This window comes from Electrophorus electricus, chromosome 12 (genome assembly GCF_041902795.1).
Source record: "Electrophorus electricus isolate QZ-2024a chromosome 12, ASM4190279v1, whole genome shotgun sequence".
Taxonomy (NCBI): domain Eukaryota; kingdom Metazoa; phylum Chordata; class Actinopteri; order Gymnotiformes; family Gymnotidae; genus Electrophorus; species Electrophorus electricus.
The window spans coordinates 29,295,156-29,315,990 of record NC_137508.1 but is presented as its reverse complement, the minus strand read 5'-3'; the positions used below and the strand labels follow the sequence as shown (position 1 = coordinate 29,315,990).

The 20,835-nt window shown below is 40.0% G+C and overlaps 1 protein-coding gene across 1 annotated transcript in view; it reads right to left on the bottom strand.

The window, feature by feature from the left end:
- Nucleotides 1-901: 901 nt before the first annotated feature.
- frem3 (Fras1 related extracellular matrix 3) overlaps nt 902-20,835 on the bottom strand; it is a 33,890-nt gene continuing 13,956 nt past the window's right edge. Inside the window, exons 3-24 of the mRNA XM_027031429.3 lie at nt 19,237-19,383; nt 18,156-18,386; nt 17,479-17,604; nt 16,209-16,460; nt 13,199-13,348; nt 12,697-12,906; nt 12,028-12,225; nt 11,658-11,822; nt 11,336-11,518; nt 10,743-10,873; nt 10,023-10,181; nt 9,404-9,707; nt 8,273-8,404; nt 7,365-7,696; nt 6,153-6,345; nt 5,799-5,903; nt 5,199-5,326; nt 4,664-4,798; nt 4,059-4,185; nt 3,515-3,702; nt 3,073-3,219; nt 902-2,838 (exon numbers count right to left, since the gene is read on the bottom strand). Of these exons, the coding sequence (XP_026887230.3) occupies nt 2,287-2,838; nt 3,073-3,219; nt 3,515-3,702; nt 4,059-4,185; nt 4,664-4,798; nt 5,199-5,326; nt 5,799-5,903; nt 6,153-6,345; nt 7,365-7,696; nt 8,273-8,404; nt 9,404-9,707; nt 10,023-10,181; nt 10,743-10,873; nt 11,336-11,518; nt 11,658-11,822; nt 12,028-12,225; nt 12,697-12,906; nt 13,199-13,348; nt 16,209-16,460; nt 17,479-17,604; nt 18,156-18,386; nt 19,237-19,383 (4,295 nt within the window). The 3' untranslated portion in view covers nt 902-2,286. The remainder of the gene's footprint in view (nt 2,839-3,072; nt 3,220-3,514; nt 3,703-4,058; nt 4,186-4,663; nt 4,799-5,198; nt 5,327-5,798; nt 5,904-6,152; nt 6,346-7,364; nt 7,697-8,272; nt 8,405-9,403; nt 9,708-10,022; nt 10,182-10,742; nt 10,874-11,335; nt 11,519-11,657; nt 11,823-12,027; nt 12,226-12,696; nt 12,907-13,198; nt 13,349-16,208; nt 16,461-17,478; nt 17,605-18,155; nt 18,387-19,236; nt 19,384-20,835) is intronic.

The window sequence follows — 20,835 nt, the reverse complement described above, 5'->3', positions numbered from 1 at the left end:
ATGCTTATTTAATATTTGATTATTTTGCAGATTTTGGCAATGTATCTGTCAGTGAAAAACGCCATGTTTCTAATTTATGTTAATGACTACTGTAGGAATTTTACTGTTTAATATTAAATGAAGCTTCCAATTAATCTTCTGCTGGGAAGTATACAAACATGCAGCCAGATCATCCAGACATTCTGTAACTTTATTTTTTTTTTCAAACAGGGAGACCAAAATAAAAACTAAAACTCTTCAAAACTGGCTTTCCCAATGAAAGTGGAAAGCTAAAGAAAGACAGGAAGAGACCAAGGAAAAGCAGAAAAATCCAAAGAGAATCATAAGATAGAAGCTCAAGAAAGAAAAACAAGCTCCAAACAACGCTGGAGGTCTCTACCTAAAATACCAGTCTTATCATTCATCAGAACATTGAACAAAGACAGAGCACACATGAGCTTGTGTGCTATTCTAAGTAGACAAGCAAACATCAAATCAAACCAAACAAAAATTTATTTATACAGTGCTTTTTACAACAGATGTTGTCACAAAGCAGCTTTACAAATGTCCAAGCCCAAGCCCCCAGTGAGCAAGTCAAGACTGACAGTAGTAAGGAAAACTTCCTAGAGCATGAGGAAGCAACCTTGAGATAAACCAAGACTCAAAGAGGTGGGGGCCCAGCCTCTGGTCAAACATGTGTTACTAATTTCTCTTGATTACTGTGATGCAGCCCTGTGTCTCCATCTGGTGGCTAAAGAGGGCCTAAGCAATAACCCAGGCCCAAGCCAGGCAATAAATTGTCAGTGTAGGAAGGTTTCCAAATGAACAGGATGTTTAGGACAGGGGTCCTTCATCAGCTGTGCACAGGAGTTCTGTCTGAAATATCCTGTTTCTTAGGAGATGTTGTATACTACACACACGCACACACACACACACACACACACACACACACACACACACACACACACACACACACACACACACACACACACACACAACACACATATATGCATGACCTTTTGAGACCATATAAATCAACATTTAACATGAGCACCTTAATATGAACATTTATTTAGCATTAAATGAGGCTTTGTTACATTTTTAACCAATTATATTTTCTGAGACACAAATTAACAGCGTGTAACAATCATGTAACAACCAAGACCTGTGTTTCAGAACTTTTCAAGTTATATCAGGATGTAATAATACCTTCTATTGTCTTTGTCCTATTTGATGGTGTATATATAAGTATTTGCATACATACTTATGATAATTATCATACACACCAGCACACTAGACATTCTGTGTAATCCTGAACCACATATTCACACATCCTGAAAATGTATAAAAACTATTAAAGTCTGAATAATTATGCACTTTGTTAAAACTGTTCAAATTAAACATCTCTTTCCATAGCACCATAATAATGGTCTGTTGTCATGGGAAAACTGGTGTACACTCTTGTACACAACAGTGTCGTGAATATAAAAATACATACATTTATTTTATAAATGATTGAACAAGCCAGCTTTCCTACATCTATCTTTATCACAAAATATATCCTACACACATTCAAAAAGGTTTATTGATTAAATTTAAAAGAAGGATACTACAATTAACCTATTTTTCTCTCACAACAAATCTCAGTCCTGACCAGGATCAAATTCTTAATTCAGATTAAAGGACTGCAGACCTATGATGCACAGGGATGCAATATAAATTTTACTATAAAAAGAGCATAATTTTTTATTTTACATCTTTAATAAAAGTCTCAAAATGGCCATTTGCCAGGAAATTGATGTGCAGATTGACAATTTGTGATTTATGTGTGTCATTTTATAAAAAGTGCAGAGGCACATACGAATTTAAAGTATCCAATCTAAATGAATAGGTCATGGTAAATTAACAGTAAAGCACATATTTGCTCATCATGTTGGCACTATGAGCCTTCAAATTTTTAAAATTAAAAATGTTCCACTGTTTCAATCTTCTGATTTTCTGTTGAATTAATGAAAGTTCTCAGTGCTTGTTGGGGATAAGGTTAAAAGTATTGATGACTTAAAATGTCACTGGCACAGTGACTGAGCCTTACATGGGATGGGTTAGAATTAGGTTTAGGGTTAACCCTAACCTTTACATAGGACTGAATACTAACATTATTCCAGTCTCGTTCTTCTATGTTTTTAATTGTTCTGAAGCTAACACACCCTCTCTTTCAATTGTATTGCTCCCGAGGAGGGCAACAACATAATGATGTAATGATGGTAGGCTGGAACATGTGAACAGGGAAGGCCTCAGTGTCAATATCTAAACCTCAGAACTGTCCCCACTCTGTCTCATTCTCATGGCCTCTCTGCTGTTGCTGCTGCTGTAGGCTGAGCAAGAAGAGGTGGAGTAAGGTGGCTGCTCCTTCTCTTTTCTTTTCCACCGTAGCAAGAGAGCCACTAAAATCACCACCAAACACATCAGGAGGATCAGTCCAGCCACTCCCAGCAGTGTGGGCATGCTGGCAGACAGAGCAGAGTCATAGCCAGGCTCTTTACCCAAGCTTCCCTCCACCAAGGGGCGCTCCTGGTACATTTCATGGCCCCATGGCTTGCGCTGGCTCACCCTGAGCCGGTCAGAACGGTCGAGTGCAATGTGCTGGATATTTGTACCACGGTTGTTTTCCACACCAATGTCCAAAGCCTCTGGGTCGGGCACTGCCCGGCGGTGACGGGTCATAGCACCATTCTCAGGTAGGGCAGAGGAAATGCTGTGGTGGTACTCCAGGCTTCTCTTGCCAATGCCACGGTTAGCATTCTCTCTGGAGCGCACCATGTATATAGTGTGGATGAACCATTCCCTACCGGCAGCCACCTAAATGATAAACAATTCTTTTGAATTTTATCTGCATTCTCCTCCAGTAATCATATCATACCTTTATGTTTTCTTTTCTTTACCCTTATTAATTATTTTTACAATATAACACAGCAATTAAACTTATTTTATAATAACAAAGCACACTAAAGACTATAAAATACTTTAAGACATCAGTGGCAAACAAAATGTCTGCATGGTCTCTGAGAATGTAACTAAAAGCAAATTTCTGACCTGGAAGAGTGGGGATGAGGATAGGGTAAACCCATCTGATCCAGGCTGTTGAATCAGTGGAAAGGCTCCAGGAGTGTCCAGTGCTAGTGTGGCATCAAACTGCACATCTCCAAAGGCTATAGCCTGGGTTTCAGGCTGGGCTTTATCCTATTGAGCCAACAGATATAACAACAGTAAATTCAACATTACTGCATGTGATGAGGGCCATTCAGTTCACTAATTAGGAACCCAGCCAGACCAATCCCTAATATGTATTCTTAATAATGTAATCAAATCATGATTCTGATGGTTCTGGTACCAAAGAACATATATAATTCCCCATGAAAAAAAAATCAAATTGAGCCAAATCAATACCTTATTCATTTGTAAGTTCTGAGTTCAATGAAAACCATTCTACATCTAATGTTACACCCAGACATGAGATAAATAAAAAAAGGCATACCAAGATCTTGAACCTGTAGAGCAATGAGGGGGTGTCAGCCAAACAGCCATACTCCTTATTAGTAGGGTTATACTTTGGCACATATCCATCTGTGCCTGTGCACAGAAAAACCTTTTCGATGCTACAGGAGAATGAATCTCCCAAGTTCTGCACGGGATCCACCATTACACGGCCGTATATCATGGAGCCTGCACAACAACCAAAAAGGTTCACAAATCATTCTCAACATAGTTCCCAATAGTATCGCTACCACTTTGGCATGTACAATTTGCAATGATAAGATTATAGTAATAATACCAGTTGTTAACACTTCTAATTTGACTGTAGTATGTAAAAATTAAATTGCTAGAATAAGTATTGCTGTTAGTAAAAAAAGCTATTCATCCTTAAAGTCTGTATACCTGAATTAGAAAAAACACCACATTCATTTTAAATAGCTGACCTGGTGTTCTATATGTGAACACTCTGTTGCACATCAGTACATCAGAAATGTATTTATTTTAATGAAAGGTGAATTGAACTGAGATCTGAAGTATTGCCTTACCTTCAGTAAAAGCAGTATCTGTGCCTTCTCCAAATCCCATGGAGCCATCTGACAGCCACAGTTCTTTTTTAGACAACAGAAACATCTGAGTGTTCAGACTGAACTCTGCTGCCACAGGATCACTTACCTGAGAGGGAAAACAGGTGTCAGAGTTTCACATACCTCACTCTGAGCCTTCAACTGATTCTACACTGCTGTCTGAAAGTACAACTGAATATGATATAGATAAACTGACAGTCAAGATATCACTGTCAGACACTGTTTAACACACTTGTTTAATGGTTTAATAGGTAAAATATTAAATTAAATGAATGCAGCAAATTTTATGTGGGGCTCTCTTTATGTGGGGCATCAAACAACAAAAAGAGTTAAGGGTTAAGGTACATAAGGTGTGTATATATATATATATATATATATATATATATATAAAATATATATATATATATATATATATATATATATATATATATATATATATATATATATTTTTTTTTTTTTTTTTTTTTTTTTTTTATATATATATATATAAACACACACACACACACACACACACACACACACTCCAGAGTTTAGAGGGAGTGCTGGGTGCTGGATGTGGGTCTGACCTGCTGGAAGCGGATGTCTATGTCAAAGGTGAGCGGCTCTCTGGGATGGCACACGGGTGGGATACTGAACTCTCCATGTGGAGAGGCACTACAGGGAATCAGCTTCACTGTGTAAGTACCAGAGTAGTCTCTAACCTAGTCACACACACACACACACACACACACACACACACACACACACACACACACACACACACACAAAAACCTCAGTTCTGACACATATTCTCACTGAATTCTGCTATACTAGTTTTTTACACTAGCAACATAAAAAGAGTCAATGCAGGTATGGCATTTACCTGACACTTTTATCCAAAGTGACTTATAATTATGAGTGAGAACATGTTGAGCAATTGAGGGTTAAGGGCCTTGCTCAAGGGCCCAACAGTGGCAACTTGAACCAGCACCCTTCCAATTAACAAATCAAGTACCTTAACCACTGAGTTACCACAGCCCCATTTATTGGTACAAGCACATAACAGGAGGAAATCACCATATATTTATGTATATAACAATGCCTTAATCACAGAGTACTCACAGCAAAGTCAGACACAAAATTCCACTGCTGCGTTGGCTGGTTGTGTGTGGGCTCAGTTCGGACCAGCAAGAGAGTGAATGTGAGCCCAGGATGATCAGCCGACATCACCATGGATGACAGGCTGCTTCCTGAAGACCAACAGAAATTATTACTTTACCCACACACCACAGAAGCAGTTTGAAATTATACAGCTAATCCACTACTAATATATGACAGTTATACAGATAAAGTTATATATGCAATTCTGCTGAATTGCACTTCATGAATAAATTAAACTTAGTACCGAAGCTAAAACAAATATCAAAATCTACAGAATCCGGCAAACACTGTTAATACCACAAAACACCTCTACTTTCTTGCATGGCTCTGAAACAAATACATATATACCCAGATAGAAAACCTTGGGAGTGACTGGATTGAATGACCCTGCTTCTGCCACACACAAAGGTCACAGTCATTAAGTTGCAGGCTGGATATAGCAGCTAAAATAAACCTGGGGCCAGAGAGATGCCACCCAATAGGAGAAGGTTATAGAGAGGAACCTGTCAACATGAACCACTGCAAGCCTGCCTGTGGGAATAAAAGAGGTGGACTGTTTACCTGGGTGCGACATTACAAACTGTCCCCTGAAGCGTGCCTCTGTCTTAAAGTTGACCACCAGTCGACCTTCCTCATTGATCCTCATGCTGGTGGGATACATAGCACCTGTGGAGGTTTGGTTGCACAAAATAAAAATGATTAAATAAATAAAAGTGGCAAATGTCATGAGACAAGTAAGGGTCCATAACATATATAAGAACTACTTATACTGGAATTGCTGTCATGTCTTTATTGTTATCCCATCATTAGATAACCATCAGATAAGCATCACATGACTTACTGACACAGTTGATGCTTGTATTTTAAATCACTCTGGAGACAACCAGTAGATGGCAGTGTGTGTAAAAAGACTACCTTGCAATTCAGCCTCTGGTGGGCTACCAATTCCGTCCTGCCATAAGATGGCGGTGTCATACACAAAAGTAAGTCGCAACTCAGACTGAAGGTCAAAGTGCTGCCAGCCACCAACAGCAACAGGAGAGTGGAACACATAGGACACGAAGAGAGGCACACGGAGAGTGACATAGGACTGGACCAGATTCAGCACCTACACACAAACACACATTCATATTAAGGGCATTAACATAGTCAATGAGGAAAGCGTGAACAGAAATGCATTATAAAATGAAAGAAGAGGTCCACAGCTCTATTTCTGAGCCCAGAGTGCTGCACAGTGTAGTGCTTTTCCTTCTCTTAGGAAGGGCTGTAGATGCCCACAGCTGTCCTAATGTAAAAGAAGAAGTAAAGAGGAAAACCTTTTCACATATATGTATGTAAGTGCACATACATTTAACAGTCAGGGCTATCCATAAGTAAATTGACAATGACAAAGATTTTGTTGGTTTAATTCAGAACTCATGCAATTTGGATTTGAAATGATACAGTATTTTTAGTATATCATGCTTCCCTAGTAAGGAGCAATAAACCTATTAGCCTTAACACACACCATAATTGATTTAGACATTTCATGTCATTGTCCTGTTGCAAGGTTAAGCACCAACCTCTGAGTGTGATGTGAAGAGCTAAAGCCCTTCCCTGCCATCATTATTTACATTTAGCTGATACTTTTATCCAAGCTTACAATTATGACTGAATACACTTTGAGCAATTGAGAGTTAAGGGTCTTGTTCAAGGGCTCAACAGTGGCAATTTGGTGGTGGGGCTTGAACTGGCAACCTTGCAATTACTAGACAAGCACCTTAATCACTAGGCTACCACTGCCCCATCATTAAGTTTTCACAGATGTCATGTCATGAGCAGACCCTTTTTAACTCCAAACTTCGCTGGTTTCAACATTCCAGTACAGATTAAACTCCTTTCTCCATGAAATACTATTTCAGCTCTCTATAGACATTTTCTGGTGGTAAACCTCAAAGAGCACTGGTGTACTTGTCTCTTTAGCATGACACATCCCTGCATACATCCTGGATAATGCATACATCTGTATACAAAAACAGTGACATCTATTTAACCTTAACCTTACACATATCCCACAAACAGACCCACTCATCAACAAACATTGCCACCAGCCAGATGTCATGGCATTCCTAGACCAGTCAGCCTCACCTGCCCATCGGTGCTGATGGATCCGCCGCACTCATTGAGCAGTTCGGACATGTCATAGTAGCTGCTAAACTCCCACAGACAGGCCTCCAGATTCAGGCTTCGGTAGAAGCGCAAGGAGTTGGCACTGCGCATCACCACACTGTACTGGTATGGTGCCGTCTCGCCAATGATCTCTGGGTTTTTTGTGGCATCCGTGATGAAACCATGTCCTGTGTAGATCTCATTGAAGTCCAGCAGATTGGAGCAGCGGTGGTTTCCGGCACGTGTGCCATCTGGACTCAGCGTTAACTCAAAGTTGGAGAGTGGACGTGTGGAGATGACTGGCAGCATTCCTGAGGGAAGCAGGGAAAAAGCAGCAGTGTGATTAAACTGAACAGATGTTCTCTGTATCTAGGTATAGGGTTACCTTTGGAGGGCATTCACCTTTATGGCTTTCCAGGAATACTAACTAGCACTTGCTGCAAGCTGAACCATTAAAGGAGCACTCCAGTGCTAAACCTCAAAAGGCATATTTTATTGATATTTTGGTCAAATATTTGGTTTGGTCATACCTTGGTCAAGTGACACATAAACCATGCCCTGGGATTATGCCATGCAAGAGGTTTTAGCCTGTAACATCAAACCTAAGAACTTTACAAAAATAAACACCCATAAACCATGTTAAACTATTCTAAATGCTGCATGACAATGTCTATGAGGTTTAGCACTGAAATATTTATTTCAGAGAAGTAGGAGAGAGGTGGTTCTTCTCACCCTTTAGAAAGATTATTAGGTAAGTACAGCAACAAACACTAGACAGGTTTTTGGTCAAATACAGACATGAAGTAAGTTTTTAGCACAGGTGTTTTGTGTTTTGTGTTTTTTTGTGTTATTTATTTATTTATTTATTGCACCAAGACTATACTCACCATCCATATGTGGCATGGTTACAGTGAGTTTAATAAGGTTGGGATAATCAGGATCATCTGAGCCAGTGTAACGGACTTTTGCAGAGAATGGTTCAGCACCAACAGTACCAGGAATACGGGGCTGGCAAAGTCCTACAGAAAACAACAGGAACTATTACAATTTTGCTTTGCTCATCCCAGTTCAATAATAGTGTGTGTTTCTGGGAATTGTAGACCTTTGGTTCTAATCAAGATACCAGCCATACCACAGCACCAAAACTCTGGTGAAGACATAATATTGGTTCTGGTGTTATTGGACCTTAGTGCTGCCTATGACACAGTTGGCCAAAGTATTCTTGCATATAGGCTGGAATACTCTGGTCAACTGTGTCATAGACAGCACTTCCTGGAACAGTCGTTATTCAGAATGCCTGAGTATTAACAAGAGAGGTATGAACACATTTCTTCAGTTTACAGGTCATTACAATAGCTTCTGGTGAGTTTCAAAACAGATTATAAAATATTGCTACTTACATACAAATCATTAAATGACCTAGGTCCTAAATATATACATATCTGTTCTTCTTATCTATGCATATTTGTGCCTTTCATATTAATTAAGTTATTGACACTGTTTTTAGCCTCCAGGGATAGTTTTGCACTGCTATTCTACAGGTCTGACTTTATGCAAATCTTTTATTAATCATGTTTATTTTGTAGAAATGTTATTTAATTTTTCATTTTGTTTCTTTAAATTAATTTTAGTTCAATTTCAGTCACCTTTCTTTTACATTACTTTTCAACAGTCACGGAATGTTCCCCTTGCCACTGGTCATGTGGTACGGCCCGTCGCATGCAGTGGGATTCACATTGATAGCATACACCTGCACACGGTTTAGTGTTATGTGTGTCTGTATGTATTTAAACCCCTGTCGGTGTGTTCATCATTGTTGGTCATTGTTCATGTAGCCATTGTTGATGTTCATGTTGTTTAAGATAGTTATATGTGTATTCATGTTAACTGTTTATGTTATGTGTGAGTCCCACCGTTGTCTGTATTGTATGTTAATAAATGTCTATCTCTGTCAAGGGAGTCTGTGCATCCTACTCTGTGCCCTGCGGCACTCGGGCCATTACATCAAAGAGACTCACCCTCCTCAGAGCTGATGACCACGATGGGGGAGCTGAGCTCCAGGCCAGCATCACCATTGGCATTGAAGGCCCGTGCAGCACATTGAACACGTGAGCCCGCCTGGAAGTAGATGGAGTCCAGTGTGATAGACTTGGTGTTGGTGAAGAAGGTGTTAGTGTCTACCTCACGCATGGGGCTAGTGACACCGTCTGGCCCACTGGGGGCGCTGACGAGCCACCGGTACTGAGTCAGGGTGTCATTGATGTTTTCCACTGCGCAGATGGAACCAGTCTTGTCAAATTCAGAGTATTTTGGGTTGCAAGCCTAAGGGAACATTAAGAAGAAGGAGAGAAACAGTTCAGAAAATTCCAAAGGCAAGAGATAGAGTTCACTTTTAGCATTTGTTTGTACACTATACGGCTTTCGATACAGTTTCAAAAATAATAAATTAGTATGAATTACAAGCACAAAATGTTTCATTTTAAATATGCGCTGTCTGGGATTCATTTTGACCAAAGGCACTACTATTTGTGCGTGTGTGTGTGTGTGTGTGTGTGTTTAGGTGTGTGTGCGTGTGTGTGTGTGTGTGTGTGTGTGTGTGTGTGTGTGTGTGTGTGTGTGTGTGTGTGTTATCCTCACCGTCACACACACTACTGGGTAGCCAGTAGGAGGATGAGGATGTTCCCTGGCTCGAGCTGTGTCATCATATGTGAGCAGAGACACAACCTGAGGCACAGCCGGGAAGGTGACATCAGCCACACTATCCATTTCTTCAATGTACACAATGGCTTTGCTCATCTGAGGAGGGAGAAAAACAAACACCTGGCTGTCAGCCATGTCTCAAATGATCAGCACACCCAACTAGGGTTAGTGTGTGTGTGTGTGTGTGTGTGTGTTACACCCTAACACAAACCCTAACCCCTAATCCCACTCACAAAACTTACAAAGGGTATCACCACCTTACAAATCACAAAAAGCAAGAAGATGATAACTTGGGATGCTAGATTATACAATCCTCAAATTTGTGCATGCTTTTGTGATAAAAAATGAAAGATGCTAAACAAATAGGTGGTATTGCACATATCTGCTGTAGGCCTGTCCAGCTGATGGCTATATGTTTGTCATAGACTCTGAACTCTGTTTATAGTTTGGTCCATCCTCTGAGACACATTCCTATCACACAGAGCAGGGGGGAGAGACAGCGACTGTCTCTACAGGAGACAGTAACTGGCTCCTGCTGACATAGGCAGCTGCCATATGACTATTTTAGTAAGTGAGGCAAAGGCATATTACCGTGTGTATGGGCGGGTTTGCGCTATGGAATCAGTGGGGATATTTGTGCAGTCTGTGACCTCTGACCTGTGTCTCGGCCACCATGTACTCGTCAGGTTTCAGGTGGACTGTGAAGGCCTCACGGATCTCCCTCTGCCCATCATACAGAACCTGAACCTCAACCACATGCTCTGTCTCCCCTTCCTTAAACTCCACATCTACACAAATACATACATACACACACACACACACACACACACACACACGCGCACACACACACACACACACACACACACACACACACACACACACACACACACACACACACACACACACACACGCAAACGTAAGCATTCACAGATATCATGTCCAACCAGTGGAGGGAGAGAAGCACTATAGATAAAATGCTAAAATGCTCTTTAGCTTTATTTGAGATTAGTTAATACAGGGAAATTCATTAATGTAATTTGTAAGGGATTTGACTAAGCAATATAGATGAAGGTACATGTACAATATCATTTCAAACAGAATGACTTGTAATAACACTTTGTTGTAATAACACTAGACATTGACATTGTATTAAAATAGTGAATTTCATCAGTCAGTAGTTAAATTATAGTACCTCCATGGGTAAAACTAATCCAACCATAACAGTGTTTTAGTATGCTAGAACTGCTGACCTTGAGACAGGGGGTTGTAGTCTTTTCCTGACGTAGCAGAGCCATCTTTGGTATGAACTCTCACCACCGAACCCTTGGAAGTGTCACCCAGACGGAGAACAGGAATCTTTACCACTGCAATCTCACCAGCAACCTGTGGCTCCTTCACACTGTACTTCGTCTCAGAGAATCTGATGATGGCCTCTGAAGGAGAGAAATATAAAATTCTCATGTATAGCTTAGAGGCCAGGTCAAATTTTAAGCATTTACATTTTTTAAGCTTTTCAAGTTTTTTGTTTAGCTGTGTCTGTATTTTCAGCACTCAGATTGCTAGTTGACTCACTGTCCTTCTTGTCTGTGATCGTGACCAGAGTTTCCTTTTGATCTCCAACTGCAGCTCCGTAGGGCGACTTGCTCCTGGGCGTGCCCAGAACCAAACGGAATTCTTCATCATCCTCATGAAGAGAGTCATCCACCAGCACCACTACACATAGCTTCTCGTTCTCCCCTATAGACACACACACACATACACACACACACACCACATGCACACACACACACACACACACACACACACACACACACACACACACACACAAAAAGGGTGAGGGCAAATGTTCAGATATTTATTTATTTCTCTTTCCTTGACATAATACTAAATAACTGAATGAGTGTATGAATGAAAACTTATAGATAAAAGAAATGTTACTGACCTGGCAGGAAAGTAATGATGGAAGCGTCAGTGTTGGGTCGCTCGCTGTAGTCCATCATGACCTGGGCAGAACCTTGGCGGGTGTAGCAGCGGACGGTCGATGTCTGACTAATGTCACCACTGCGGTACACCATTGCCCTCACCTCACCATCAGCTTCATCTACATTATACTCCGCCTCCCGAAACTGTACTCTGGGAACTGACAAACAAGGGGAAAAAATCCTTACTAAATCACTGGCACTTCACAGCATGACAAGTTCTTACAACAGCTATACACTTTTCAATAATAACACTCAAGTTGATCATGGAATCACTAGGAGGGAAGAAATTTCATGAATGGACTTGTTGCATTGGTGGCATCCTATTACATTACCAAGCCCAAATTCAGTGATCTCTTTAGAAAAACCCATTCCTTCACAAATGTTTGTGAAGACAGACTGCATGGCTAGGTGTTTGATTTTGGGAGTGATGAAAAACCTGAATTTAGTGATTTAGAGGTATATTCCAATATTTTGTCCATATAGTGTATTTTAAATGGAATACATTTTTTGATAAGGTCAATCTGGCTGCAAGTCATTAATGCTAAGAAGCTAGTGTCCAGGCTAGGGAGCATGCATATTACTGAATGGATCAATGAGAGGTGTAGTGTGACAAGGGCTTCCATGCTTACGATCAGTAATGGTGTCGTTTATGGTGATGAGGGTCTTGCTGGGCTCTCCGAGGACTGCATTCATAGGCATGCGCAACACCAGTTCAAACTTCTCTGGGCCTTCAAGCTCAGGGCGACCCAGGTCATCCAGGATGGTCACGCGGAATGTCTGCATGGTCACGCCAGGTGCAAAATCCAGGTTACGACTGATGCCAACATAATCCAGACCCGCTGGAGACAGACAGACAAAACAAGATGTAATAATTGAACTTTACCTGATCTTAAATTATGTGTGTGTGTGTGTGTGTGTGTGTGTGTGTGTGTGTGTGTGTGTGTGTGTGTGTGTGTGTGTGAATGTAAAAAAGGTTTTTAAACAATGTATCCAATATATGGTCATAATGTGGCATACAATGAGAAAATAAAAATCCATGTTTAGTGTTGACATCTTTTGCATTTTTGGTTTCATTAATGTATATAATTTCTTCAAACTTTCCAGTGTTCTTCCCTTTAGCAGTGTTCTCACCTTCAGCTGAGACAGGCTCCATCTTCCGTGAGCGCACAGTGACTGTGGCTGTCTTGGAGAGGTCTGTTCCTGTCCTCCACACCCTCACCTCCACATGGCCTGCGCTCTCATCCACAGTGTACTCCATCTCCCCAAAAAACAGGGACGGCTCTGCAAGGCACAGAGAGATCAAGCACTATGGGTAATTCACAAAGCAACTCTAAAACATAATAATTATTTCTGATCTTATTTAGATCATTGTTAACATAACATCACAAAATTGGATTATTATTGGCTTCCTCCAGGCATATGTTGCAAATTATTTTCTTCATTTTAGAGGCTGGACATTTTGAAATAATTAACTCCGGTGCTATTATTGTGTACCATTTAGTTATATTCAATTAAGTTCTCAATTTCAAACAGTCAAGTTATTATTATTAAGTTGGCTTGACCTTCAAAAGAGTTGTGATAAATTATCATTATGTTCTAACATTCCATTACAGATCCCACGAAACCTGTCAAGATAACTGCTGGGTGTAGCTTTGAGCAGAGATAAGGCTCACTGAGTGCAGTGGGAATGTGCAGGTGAGTTCAGTCCTTCAACTGTCCCATTAGGACATTAGGAAGAGAGAAGTCCTGTGTCATCACCAGTAAAATCACAGGAAGCCCACTGTCACTCCTTATATCCTGACACCCAGCCAGAGCAGAAAGGCAAGACAGTCTGTGTCTTATCCCAGCCAAGACACTCACTTTTGTTTGTGTGTGTGTGTGTGTGTGTGTGTGTGTGTGTGTGTGTGTGTGTGTGTGTGTGTGTGTAAGAGAGAGTGGAATGGAAAGAAAAAACTTGGAATTTAAAAAGTTAGAATGGGACAGAGACACATAACAATAAGATCCCAAACCCCTATCACACACACACACACACACACACACACACACACACACACACACACACACACACACACACACACACACACACACACACACACACACACACACACACACACACATATCTGGGCTCTCTTAGACCCACCAAGAAGCCTGGCCAGAGATCTGGTCTACATTGTGTGAATGAATGTTCTGTCACATTAGGCAAGAAAAGGCTGGAAGTGTACATGTTTTCTTTGCCCATACATCTTTCTTGAGCTTGGATTCCAAATCGCTAATACGAGAGGTTGCCCTCATTTATCTGTCAGTGGAAGGACATTGGAAAGGAGAGAGAAGGGACTACCACTGAAAGAGAGAGTGATTTCTAATCATCACTAAACTGCAAAGTAGAATCAGAAGTGACTCAGCACAGTGAAAAGACAAAACAATGTTCAACTGTATTCAATATTTAGACAAGAATTCAATCAACACATTTTGTTGTTATGCCATGTCTGGAGTGTACACTCACTCTAATATTTACATTCTGAATTTTCAGAATCAACTACCAAATGGTACCAAAGGCTCATTATATATATTTCATTTATTTCCTTTCCCCAGCTTTGTAGCTTTTAACTGAAAACAACAATCTCTTTGTAGTCTCTGTCTCTGCCTGCATGGACATGACCCCCCTACCCAGCACTTGCAGAGGTTTCTGTGTATTATAGTGCCTGCTTGGATTCTATTGTGCTGCATCCTCTTGTTTTGGGCTATCATGTTACCTGACTTGCATACAAAACCATACAAGACCATTCAGTGCTTCTAAAGAATGAAGGAAAGGACAATTGAAGAACTAAGAGAGCAACCAGACAGAGAGAATAGGAGGGTTCACTGGGCTCCAATCACACAAAGAAAACAAGAGAAGGCTTTTGTAGCTGCAGAAGTTTAGGGTTGGACACACTAAGCTCAAGGGACATAAAAGGATTTGATGGTGTGTAAAGGTGAGAGTGAAAAAAGTACATGTTGGTGGCACACAGGCATCAAAGAGAGAACCCATTGTGGACCTGCTCCACCTGCAGATAATATAATATACTATAATATAATATCCACACTGAACTGCCTCCATATCAAGACAAGGGCTTTGTCTGTTCCACTTTATTAGAAAGTAATAAAGTGCTTTACAGCTCATTAGGGCCACTTGATTCCAGCTGTTTTAATTTTAATGTTAATCTCATGGCTCAGTCTGTAGTTTTAAAGATGACCAAAATGCCATGGATTCAGAGTGGAGTTAGTGTAAAGAGGGTACATTATATGCAGCAATCTAAAATCTGTGACACAACTTAATTGTTACAGCAAACAGTTATACTGAACTCCATGCATTGCCAAATTCTGATTATCTCCATACACTGTTAGAGAAAACCAGACACTCTTGTTCTGGGTTCTGAGTCTAAAAGGCTGGCCAAAGATTTTCAAGATAATCTCCTCTATGTTTATCTTTCCTGCTCATTCATTATGTCTGTATGTGGGGCTTCAATGCAGTTGTTCTGTTGCTCTATTATTTTAGGCAGAGTAAAATGAAAAATGTGAGCATTGATAAAGAGAATATTACCAAAGAATATTACCCCCAGTATTACCAGACATCATTAGACTTTTTAGGCAGTTTTCAGTGGTGTTTTTCTTTTTAAAATGGCAGCATAAATGGCCTTGATCTGACGTCTGCTGTTACCAGATCAGTGACTGGAAGGCTGGAGGAATGTGGACAACTCTGGTCTATCAAATGCTCACTTCTTTTTTTCTTTCTATAGCTCAGCTGCAAAAACAAAAGGTTTCATTTAACATGATATCTGAAATAAAGTTTTACATATTCTTTTTATGTTATCATACATTCTAATAATCTTTCTTCCAGTCTAGTCCTGGTAAAAAATAAAGAAAGGGAAAGTAATTAAAGGGACATCCTTATATATTTAGAATACATTTATTAAAATAATAACACAGGCTTCTCACCATGGGCTCATTTGGTTCTTAAGGGCAGATATGCTATTGTTCATGAACTCATTTACACACACTCACCATGTATTCATGTACACACACTCACCATGTATTCATGTACACACACTCACCATGTATTCATTTACACACGCTCACCATGAACTCATGTATACACGCTCACCATCATTGCTGTCTGCCAGGATGAGCACCTTGGCACTGGGGAAGCTTGCCCCCACTTGGCCCCCCATAGGCATGCTCAGGGACACATTAAAGTTCTCCTCTTCCTCATACAGTGAGTCATCGATGATGATGATACGGCACGGCTTCTCCCGCTCATCCTTGTCAAAGCGCAGCACACTGGTGTGGTCCTCTGGCCGAGTGATGTAGTCAGAGTAGGAGAGCACTGTGCTAGGCATGGTGCCTGTGGCGGTGCCTGATCAAAAATTATGTAAAATGTACGTGTTTAATCATATAAAAGTAACATAAATGGACCCTCTACACTAAATAACATGATTTCATTAAGACATCCATATCAAAAAGACATAAGAAGTGGAAACGAACTAACCAAAAAATGCACAACATTTATGACATTTATTTAATGCTCAGGAGGCAATAGAGGGGACAGATTATACCTAACCCTAACCCTAACCCTAATCCTAAATGGACAGATTATACCTAACCCTAACCCTAATCCTAAATGGACAGATTATACCTAACCCTAACCCTAACCCTAATGCTAAATGGACAGATTATACCTAACCCTAACCCTAATCCTAATCCTAAATGGACAGATTATACCTAACCCTAACCCTAATTCTAAATGGACAGATTATACCTAACCCTAACCCTAATCCTAAATGGACAGATTATACCTAACCCTAACCCTAACCCTAATGCTAAATGGACAGATTATACCTAACCCTAACCCTAACCCTAATCCTAATCCTAAATGGACAGATTATACCTAACCCTAACCCTAATCCTAAATGGACAGATTATACCTAACCCTAGCCCTAACCCTAATCCTAAATGGACAGATTATACCTAACCCTAACCCTAATCCTAAATGGACAGATTATACCTAACCCTAACCCTAATCCTAAATGGACAGATTATACCTAACCCTAACCCTAATGCTAAATGGACAGATTATACCTAACCCTAACCCTAACCCTAATCCTAAATGGACAGGTTATACCTAACCCTAACCCTAATTTGAATTCCATTGACTCGGCTACATTGCAGCCTAAGCCTGGTCCTCAGTAACACAACTAGTTATTGTTTTATTCAGATAAAACTAAACAACAGTAATCAATGGAAACAATAGCAGTGCTTAACAAGTGTCAGCTAGTGCCTTACCCTTGGCTTCTTGCTCATCCACATCAACTGTGGTGAGGGTTGCCATTGTAAATTCAAAAAACCTAACCTTAACCCTAAAGGACAGGTTATACCTTGCTGTGTGTAACAGATGACCATGAGCTCTTGGCTAATGTCTCCAGATCTGCGCACAGGGATTAGCAGCTCTCCAATGTCCTCCTCTATTACATACTCATCCTGAGGGAAGAACACAGTGGACTCTGCAAAAGACAAAAAAGGGAAAAAAAACAACAACAATGCATTAGGGCACATTACATTGATTGCCATAAAAGTAACACTATGTTACATCACCACTGTTACAATGTTACAATTCCATTAATTACAGGGTACTATACTGAGCAACAAAGTAACAATGATTTGATACTCTGTACTTACATAATGGAAGACAGTATTGATGCATACTGAATAGGTACAAAGTAAGTACAGAGTCTCAATGTGTTGCTATACACAGTTTCTCAGTATATTACACTGTAATGAATTACATCAAAACGGTGATGGTATATTACCAAAAACAAAACCACACAATTTAATCATTATAATCAATAATGTATGTGTTTGTTAATGCATATGTTAATTGACATTTGGTAGCATAAGTGTATCTCGAAGCCTCTATTTAGTTCAATGTATGTGCTGTGTCATGTTTTTTTTCTGTTCTCCTTCTAGGCTTGTGTAGAAATACAAGGTTATGGGTAACATGGTGATGCTTACTCATGAGTGGCAGCTAAACAACACCTACAGAACTCATTCTTACCATCACCAGGGTCCACAATCTCTACAGTGGCTTTATCTGGATACTCAAGAACTGCCATCACTGGTTCAGAAAGCTGAATTGCAAAGGTTTCTGATGCTTCAAACTCCTGGTCAGTGAAGATTTTGACCCTCCAACTGGCTTTTGTCTGGCCAGGGTTAAACTGCACCTGTTTCTGGGCTTTTCCACGAAAGTCTTTGTCCTTTTGAGCACTGCCATCCTTAGTGGCAATGCCTGGGAGAAAAGAAATGTTCAAATAATAAATGCTTAAATAAGATGAGAATTCTGGTTAGGGTTAAGGCTATGTGTTAGAGTCGGTGGTGCAAAAAGAGTCACAAACCTAAAATATACATATTACATATTCTGTAAATACATTTTTAAAAAGCAGACTAAGCAATTAAGTAAGCACAACCCCCCCCCCCCCAAAAAAAAAAAACAGAAGAGCTCTGTGACCCCTGCATTAACTCCAAAATAGTATAAATAAGGTATAAACAGAGTCATGTCATTATGGATAAATGTGTTAGATTGATAATGTAGTTAATGAATTTTCAGTTTAACCTGCCTTGTACCTGCATGATAACTTACAGACACTTCCAAAATAAATTTCATGTTTGTAAAGTTATAAAAGCTGAGATATAATTTAGGTCTCAATAACTCAATAACTGTTATAAGGCTGCAAAAATTCCAGCTTTACAAGAGAACCTACAAGAACAAAATTATACACTAATGAATACATAAGTGATTTTGATATATATTCTGAAAAATGCAGACTTCAGTGTAACATATTTAAAACATTTATGGACTGCCTAATTTAAATGCAGTTTGAGAGCTTAGAAAATATGCTACATACAGAGAAGGGATAGACATTAAGACAAGTGAAATGGGATGGTTTTAAGCCTCAACAGTTAATTAGCTACAAGAATTTGAACATAATAAAAAATTGGTCAAGAGTTCCTCATAAGTGCAAAATGTCAGAGCTTGATTGATCATCTGCTTTAATTATCCTTAACTGGCTCCTGGCACCATGTGAATTTAGTACATTAAAGTATTCATGCAAAAACTACAGTGTGGTTCAGATGCTTACTGACAAATGAAGTCTCTCCCAGAAAGCCCCTGCGTTTGAGTGTCACCTCCAGAAATTTTGCATCTTCGTCCACTAAGTAGAACTCCTTTTCCAGAGAGATCCAGGCCCAGTTCAGGCGGAATGGCTGTGCCTTCAGCTTGTTGGCTCCTGTGCCAACAAAGGGAATCCACTAGTTAGGCAAGAGAACAGTGGCTTTTATACATCAATTTGGGATATATCATCTCATGGTTCAAATAAGTTAATTACAATTTTACTTGGGTTTTTTTTCATCTTGAAATTGCAGTCATGTCAACGAAAGGCATTAAAAATTGCTTGACAGCACATTCCATCCTTCAGGGTGGCTGGCCCTCTGCAGTTCTACTTTTGACCCTTCCCTCTGTTCACACCCTGAATTTCACGCTAATTATATCTATAAGTTCAGTCAATTACAAGGACTTGGTTAATACATGTAAGTCATGTACATTTGATACAACAGGTGCTGATGATACTCAGGTCCCTGTGCCTCTGCTCTAGCTACACTGCTACACAGGACCTCACACTGGGGAGAAAAACAATGTCTCTCAGTTCTCAGCTCCATCTGAGTGAAAGGAGGCTGTAAGTCTACGCATATGTCAACTTAGTGCCACAGAACCAAATGATCAGAGCTGAGTGTGGGGCCATGGGGCAGAAGGCTAAGGAAAGACACCCTGTTACCACTGTGATCTTCAAGCATGACAGCAACCAGTAAGGTCAGAGTGACTCTTCATCTGAAACTGTTCCACTTCACCACACTTTCATCATGACCATCCATCTTGACACTGGTACCCTTGCAGTAAGGCATATTCAGATCCAGATTTGAGAGTCAAATAAATAAAAATAACATAGACACTGTTCAAGGTTTTGTTCAAAGCTGCCACTAAAACAGCCTTAGAACTCATCACATCGTCAGTGAAAGGGGAGTCCAGTGGAAATCTGCAAGGATGTCATTTCTGTGACTTCTCAGTGTTACACATTTGCAAATTTGAAATAGCAGTGAAAACAATACATTGAAGCAGCATTTGTATTTGAGTGGAGGTGTTTGAGTGAACTACTCTACTGTAATGCTAAAAATGTCAACAATATAGCTGTGGTTTTATGGAGATTGGTCAGCATACACAGCCTAAATTCTACAGAACATCTAAAGGATACGTAATAAAGGTGTAACAGGTAATTTATTGTAGAATAATTTTTTCATATATTTTTAAATACTCTAAATCCTGATAACAATCAAATCAAATGCACTGATAAAAATAAAAAATAGTTACCTTTGATAGCCACAGGACAGTAAAAAACCTGGTCAATCATTACATTTGGACCAAATTAAATGATTGGATGGGTTACATGCCTGTCTACCTACCAATCTCATGACCTGCCCACATACACACCCTGCAGGTCCTTCACACAGCTCTACACACACACACACACACACACAGCTCTACACACACACACACACACACACACACACACACACACACACACACACACACACACACACACACACACACACACAAAAGTTGAAAGCTAGTAAGATAGTTGTACAATGATAATCCATAATGATGATATTGGTGTTTTCCTTTGTGT